This window comes from Impatiens glandulifera, chromosome 3 (genome assembly GCF_907164915.1).
Source record: "Impatiens glandulifera chromosome 3, dImpGla2.1, whole genome shotgun sequence".
Lineage (NCBI taxonomy): Eukaryota > Viridiplantae > Streptophyta > Magnoliopsida > Ericales > Balsaminaceae > Impatiens > Impatiens glandulifera.
In genome coordinates this window covers 25209824-25217874 of record NC_061864.1, presented here as the reverse complement: position 1 = coordinate 25217874, position 8051 = coordinate 25209824, and the positions used below count along the sequence as shown (strand labels likewise).

Here is an 8051-nt window from a genome sequence, read left to right as displayed (position 1 = left end):
ATTATATTTTTTTTTCTTTTTCATTTTTATCTTTAACTAATAAATAAAATATTAACAATTCAATAAATAATTTTAAGAATGAAAAATTAATTTTATTATATTAACATAATAATAAGTTTTTGTCTATATAATATTTTAATAAATACTTTTATATATATATATATATATATATATATATATATATATATATATATATATATATATTATAATTCTATTTGTATTAATTATTTTTATATTATTATATTATATGTATGGATCATTTTTTAAAATTATATATATATATATATATATATATATATATATATATATATATATATATATATATATATATATATATATATATATATATATATATATATATATATATAACCATTTATTTAAAATTTAATTTGTGATATATTTAAATAAAAATAAATTATTATTTTTGATTATTTGTCTACAAATATTGACGATAACTAATATTTTTTATACTCATGTAATAACTAAAAATAAATTAAACTTTTTGATTAATTATCTACCTTCTATATTTAACACAAAATGATAAATAATATTTTTATATTAAAAATATAGTTTTCACTTATCAATAAAAAGGGTCTAATGTTATTAGTGTAAGAAATTAAAATTTCAAAAATTTTATTAGTTATAAAATATATACAACAACAACATGTATACACAAAATTATAAATAAAAAACATAAATAATAAATGGTCTGATGGTTAAAGTGATCAGTTTTTACGCTCGAGACAAGATAAATTGTATTTGTGGATATGAGACTCACAATCGAGACAAGAGTTCAAATCCTTTCAAATGCAAATTTAAGTAAAATTATATGTGTGAATAAGAGGCCGGTAATAAATGAGAGGTAGTTGATTTGAAGCGGGATAAGAGACTGGTAACATTGGATTGTGAGGTTGATTTGTCGAGGGATAAGAGGCTGATAATATTTATTTTCTAAAATAAGAGATTGATGGTTGGTTTGTCGAGGGATAAGAGGTTGATAATATTTGTTTTCTAAGAATAAGATATTTGTGGTTGGTTTATCGAGGGATAAGTGTTTGGTAACAAAGGATCGTGAGGCACGAGATTAGAGGTCGGTTGTTATTGGTGGTTGGATTGTTGATGAATATGTGACCGGTACAACTTTGGGATTGGGATGATTAAAATTGATGGTTGGTTTGTCGAAGGATAAGAAGTCGGTAATAAAGGATCGTGAGGTCACACAATTAGAGAGGTCGATTGAGATTGGTAATTGGTTTATTGAGTGATAAGAGATGTCGATAATATTTGTTTTCTAAAATGATAAGAGATTTGTTAAACAATGAAAGTGTGGTTGGGATTTATGGTTGGTTTGTCGAGGATAAGAGGTCAGTAACAAAGGTTCATGAGGTCACGATATTAGAGGTCTATTGAGATTGGTGGTTGGATTGCCGATATATAAGAGACCGATAACATTGGGATTGGGATGTGGTTTACTGATGGATAAGGGGTCGATTGAGATTTTGTGGTTGGTTTTCTAAGAGGGATAAGAGGCCAATAACATTAGTTTGCCAAGAATAAGAGACTTGTGGATTTGTGGGATTGAGATGTAGTTTATCGAGAGATAAGAGGCATGTGAAAATGTGATTGAGTTTGGTGGTTGGTTGCTGAGAGATAGAGGTATGAAAGTGTGATTAAGATTTGTGGTTGGTTTACTGAGTGATAAGAGGCCGGTAACATTGGTTTGTCAATGATAAAAGATTTGTTGTTGGTTTCTACTAATAATAAAGGATCGTGAGGTCACACAATTAGATATGTCGACTAAGATTGATGATTGGTTTATTGAATGATAGAGATGTCGATAATATTTGTTTACTAAAAGGATAAGAGACTTGTGAAACAATAAAAGTGTGATTGAGATTTGTGGTTAGTTTGCCGAGGAATAAGAGGTTAGTTACAAAGGATCGTGAGGTCACGAGATTAAATAGGTCTATTGAGATTGGTCGTTGGATTGTCGATAGATAAAAGACTAGTAAATTTGAGACTGGAATGTGGTTTACTGATGGATAAGAGGTCGATTGAGATTTTGTGGTTAGTTTACTAAGAGGGATAAGAGGCCAATAACATTGGTTTTCCAAGAATAAGAGACTTGTGAAATTGTGGGATTGAGATGTGGTTTATCGAGGGATAAGAGGCGTTTGAATTTGTGGTTGAGTTTGATGGTTGATTTGCCGAGGGATAAAATGTATGAAAGTGTGATTAAGATATGTGGTTGGTTTACCGAGGGATAAGAGGTCGGTAATATTGGTTTGTCAATGATAAAAGATTTGTTGTTGGTTTTGTAAGGGATAAGATGAGAGATTAGTAATATGAGAGACTAATTAGAAAATAACAAATATTGGTGGTTAAATATATGAATGAGATTGTTGGTCTACCGAAGAAGTTAAGGTAAAGAGGTTAATGATATGATGAGATTGTTGGTTTGTCAAAAGTGAAATCAAAAGATATTGGTACTGTTGAGATAGTTTGGTGCAAAAATGAGATTACGAGATTAGTAATATGGGATATCTATTATGTAAGAAATGATATTTTTGGTTGATCAAGAAATGAGGGTAAAATTAGTGAACTAATGAGAAAAAAATTAAATGAATGTCTCCTTATCAAATTTGTTATCATGTTTCTCTTTTTTGATGAATAATAAAAATAACGTTGAATGAGAGGAGTAAGACGACAACTAAATTGTCCCAACCATTGAAGCCCATCATGTTCAGACCATAGATATTGTCGACGAAAAAAATGATGAAGGTGATGAAAACAATAATGATGATGACTACGACAAAGATGTGAATATTGTCTATTTCAACTTTATAATGTGAATTTTATTTATCCTTACAACGCATAGACATTATGCGTTATCGTTGGTAATATTTTATTTAGAATTGGTCGAATTCTCAATATTATTCCTTAAATAATTTTTTCATAATATCATACTCTCATGCAATAGTCATTCAAATTAATTGAGATATAATTTATTTGTTTATTAAAATCATACAATTTTAACCTAGATACTTTAAATGTTAAAATTTTATCATAATATAATACTCTCATGAAATAGTCATTCGAATTAATTGAGATACAATTTATTTGTTTATTAAAATCATTCAATTTTAACCTAGATATTTTAAATGTTAGAATGTCTAAATTAAAATATTAAAAATATTTAAAGGGGTTATAACTGTGAGACATGCTCTCTACTCAGAAATGAATCTAAATAAAAAATTTTAAAAATAAATCACGTAATTTTCTCTAATAGTTTTTTTTTATTAGAATATATACTGAACTTTCCATGTAATATAATTGAATGAACAAATATTAATAAATTTATTAATATATATAATTAAAGTATATTATATAATATTATTTTATTTAAATTAATATCAAATAAAATATTTAAAATTTAAATAAATTTTATGTAAATAAAAAAATATTCAAACCCTGCAAAGAATTTGCATATGTCACTTTTACTATCATTTCATTGTTAGCAAATATTCTTTTCTCTTGGCTTGACTCGTGGACCCCTCTTTAAATGATTTTTTATCTCCCAATTGAATATTCTAATATTTATCGGTCAAAATAAGAGAAATAAATAAGAAATATAAGACTATAATAATCAAAATAAGAGAAAACATATAAATAAAAATCATGCATAAAATTGAAAATATAAAAAACAATCCTTTTCAAAATTATATGTTTATGTAGAAATTTAATGAACTTATCTGCAAATTTAGAATAGTGAAACAAAAATAATAATATAATTAAAATTATATAATTGCCGGGTTTGATTGACACATAAACACACAAATATTAGTTTCACAAGCCACTCTAATGATATTATATATTGTACAACATTAAAAAAAAAATATGTTGATTGATGATTTTTTTTATAAAATATTTGAAAGATTTTAATATATAACGATAAAATAAAATTAATAATTTAATATAAAAGGTATTTTAATATTTTAATTAATAAATTTAATAATATAATAAATGATATGAGTAAGAAGAATTTTTTTTTTTGGTTATTAAATAACTCAACTTCAAATTCATCACCAAGCCAAACAAAAAAAATTGAAAAAAAACAAAACCAAAACACGCAAAATGAAAAAATTAAGAAGAAAAACATTCTACAATTGTTTTTTATGACATAAACATCCACCAACTTCCTCAAGTACTTTGAACTTCTTTTTTAGAGAGAAACTATCATGAGTAGTAGGCCTAAAATTCTATTAATCAATACTTTATTGTTTACACTAAGATCAAATCACCTATAAGGAAATATATATTTTTAGATATATGAATCATAGACTAAGATTAAAATCACTGGCAAGAATTTTGGTGATAAATTAATTAATTATTTTTCACCAAAATATATATATATATATACATATATCAAAAAGTTGAGTTTCCCTTCTTAGTAGAATTCGACTAATCATCGTTAGTTGAGTACATAGTCAGCAAACACACTCAACCAATTTAATCACATGAGAGAAACTTGATACCTGACGAACTCGAACCCAAAACTTTAGAGAGGTCAAGATATTCACATTTTTTCATCCATATTTGAAAACACCAAATTTGGAGTTAAATTGAGTTTTAAAGAAAAAATATTTATAAACATATATAAAAACATTCTTTATGTCAAATATTTTATTTATATATTGATTTAGATGAAATATTTTTTAAAATTATATATATATATATATATATATATATATATATATATATATTCTATCTTTAATAATGTTTTTTTTCTCTATAAACTCTAACTATAAATATTTTTCAAAGATATAGCAAGATAAGATAAGACATGTATAACAAATTTGAGAATAATATTTGTGAAATAAAGATGAGATTCAAGATAACGTTAACTTGTTAGGGTAATTCAAATAACGATAATAGTTCGTACATAACATATTAAAGATTACGAATTCAATTTTCACTAAGAACATGAATGTCATTACTACGAAGATAATGCTAGCTTATTACATTATAAAAGAACAAAATAAAAAATCCCGGGAAATATTATGTAAGTGATGATTAATGAAATGAGAATAATATAGAAGAGAACAAAATGTATGCTGCATCATAAATGTAGGGAAAACTAAGAGACAGTAAAAATAAAATTCTTTTGGCTAGAATTATTTGCACTACAAGACACTTATTGCAGATTGTATTAAGAGACAGTAAAATTAAAATTCTTTTTGCTAGAATTATTTGCACTACAAGACACTTATTGCAGATTTGGTATGTCTAGAATAAACAGCGATGCTTCATTCCCTCTTGTTCTAATTCCAACATTTACTGTGTTTTTTTTTCTTATGGGTTTTGCATAGGAGTCAAAAAAAAAAAAGAGTCAGTCAACATTTTTCTTTTACTCACTCGTACCCCACTCGAAAGTGAAATCACACAAACCTTGTCCCCCCAATCTCTCTTTCTCTTATACCCTGTTTGATCTCTAAAACCTAAGACAGTTGGGTTTGCAAATAAATGATCCCTTTTTTTACATTTGCTTTCAAATAAACCTACTACATCAAACAAGGTCTTAGATTCCTTTCTTTACTGCTGCTACGGCTTGTGGGGTTGGCTCTGTTTTCTTTAACAGGATTCTCTAAGCATGGCCTGGTCTATACAAACAAACAAAAGCATAAATCAAACCATCCCATAATAATCTCCTTATTTCTCTCAACCCAGATGGAGTAAACTTCAATTTTGCATGCCATGGCTAAGATAACATCATCTTCCTCTTCCCAAGAATCATTCTCCAAGAGACACTTCCATTGGACAAACAAAGTCAGCAACGAATCAGAACAAGAACAACAACAACAACAACAAAAAGAAGAACAACATGAAGAAGATGATCAAATTCATCCAAATAACCAAAAAGAAACAAAACCCATCATTTCCCATGATCAAATCCCTAAACATCACAACAATCAGCCATCCCAGTCGCAGAGGAGAAAAATTAAGTCTTTAGCCATTTCAAGGCTGAGATCAGTCTTCCTCAACGCCTTCGCCAAGACACGCCAACTGAATCCAGGTCTGGGGAATCGTGTAGTCGGGACTCTGTTCGGCCACAAACGCGGCCACGTCCATTTCGCGTTTCAGAAGGACGCGAATTCCCCCCCTGCGTTCTTAGTTGAACTGGCAACCCCAATCAGCGGTCTTGTTAAAGAAATGGCATCTGGGTTAGTCAGGATAGCACTTGAATGTAATAAGAAGGAACCTGGGTTAGTTTCTGAGGAAGAATCAGGGGCTGCGGCGGCGATTGGGAAGCGATTGCTAGAAGAACCGCGATGGAGGACTTACTGTAATGGGAAGAGGTGTGGATTTGCGACGAAAAAGGAATGTGGGCCAAGAGAGTGGAAATTGCTGAAAGCTGTTGAACCTATTTCAATGGGAGCTGGGGTTTTGCCGAAGATGAAGGAAGACGGCGATGATGATCGCGGCGGCGACGGCGAGGATAACGGGGAAGGAGAGATTATGTATATGAGGGCGAAATTTGAAAGGGTTGTGGGTTCTAGAGATTCTGAAGCGTTCTATATGATGAATCCTGATAGTAATGTTGCTCCTGAACTCAGTATCTATCTATTAAGAGTTTAGAACAACCATGGATTTCTATCTTCTTTCTTTTTTCTTTCTGTTAAGAATTAGGGCAAACTATGCCGAGGAAGACGGGTTTATTTTGTATGAGGGACACCGGTTTATTCGAAGCCAATTACAATGGGGGCTTTAATGTTTTTTATTTTCTTGTTTATTGTTGTTTATAGAAATGTGGAATTGGGGTTTATTGTGCTTCTAACTATATGGGGATTGTGATATATATTACTTGTTCTGTTTTATTTTTGTCAAAATTTCAATAATTTCAAGATATAAATGATATTCTTATCTACTAAAAATGATTTAAATGATTAATTGATAGTTGCAATTATTATACTCGAGATTAAACGTTTCTTAAAAAATATGGTATTATTAAAGGATGAATGATTGTAAGATTATTTGAGAAGGTGTGATTTAATGTTACAAATGAGTCAAGCTGCGGTTATTGAGCTACTCGCGAGTCGTTCAGTCAAAGTTTGACTTTCATTTTGATCAAGTTTTAGTCGAGTTTGAACCAACTCGTTTTTTATTCGAGTCGAGTTCGAGCTCATATAATACTTTATCGATAACTTGTCGAGCTTTTTTAAGCATAATAATAAATAATATATATTTTTATTTATTTTAATATTAGAACTTAAAAATAAATATTTTTTCTTCACAAATATTTAATTTTTTTTAGTTTAAGGTTTTGAGTCGAGTCGAACTTATAGGTAAATAGTCGAGTCTAGTTCAAATTTATAAACTCGTTCAAACTTGAGTTCGAGTCGAGCTAATAAATACTTAATCGAGTCGAGCTCAAACTCAAACACTAGACTAATTTGCTGTCTCATGATCTATTTTATTTATTAGTTCAAAATTTATTATATAATATAAGTTAAAACAATTCTCAATTTTAATTAAGTTGTTTTTAAGTAAAATTGAATTCACTTGATTTAGACAATAAATTAGATTTTGTTACATAAGAAGGGTAAATCACCTTATCAAGAATTTGTTTTTACCTCAATTGTGATAAAAAAAAAAGAAAAAGAAAAGAAAAGAAGGAACAAATGTATGATAGATTGGAGTTAAAGCAAAAGTCAAAAGAAGTTGCTAACAGCTTGAAAGTGTAAGGAAGTTGTCAAACTGTTCAAACCAAGACCCCTTTTGTTAATTTATTCCACTTCCTTTCTTTTAAGGGTATATTATATGATTAATTTAATGTAATATCTAAGAACTGTAATTCAAAATTTACTACTATAGTGATAAATTGTAATTATGTCCAAAAAATAATAATAAATTTAGTAAATGCAATTAAAGCAAACAAGCTCAAGTTGGTGATAATATGTTATTTAAAGCAAGATATCTATTTAGCATTATACATATAAAAAAAAGTTTCCATAAATTAAGTAGAATATTTATTGAGTTCTCTCTTTATAATG

At 28.3% G+C, this 8051-nt stretch overlaps 1 protein-coding gene across 1 annotated transcript; it reads left to right on the top strand.

The window, feature by feature from the left end:
• Window positions 1-5593: 5593 nt before the first annotated feature.
• Window positions 5594-6873, top strand: LOC124931229 (protein MIZU-KUSSEI 1). The gene has a single exon (XM_047471654.1). It carries the CDS (start codon window positions 5755-5757, stop codon window positions 6634-6636), a length of 882 nt encoding a protein of 293 aa, XP_047327610.1. The 5' UTR covers window positions 5594-5754; the 3' UTR covers window positions 6637-6873.
• Window positions 6874-8051: the final 1178 nt, after the last annotated feature.

Excerpts from the sequence above, each read along its gene's own strand:
- LOC124931229 (XM_047471654.1), top strand. The coding sequence starts at position 5,755 with ATGGCTAAGATAACATCATCTTCCTCTTCCCAAGAATCATTCTCCAAG.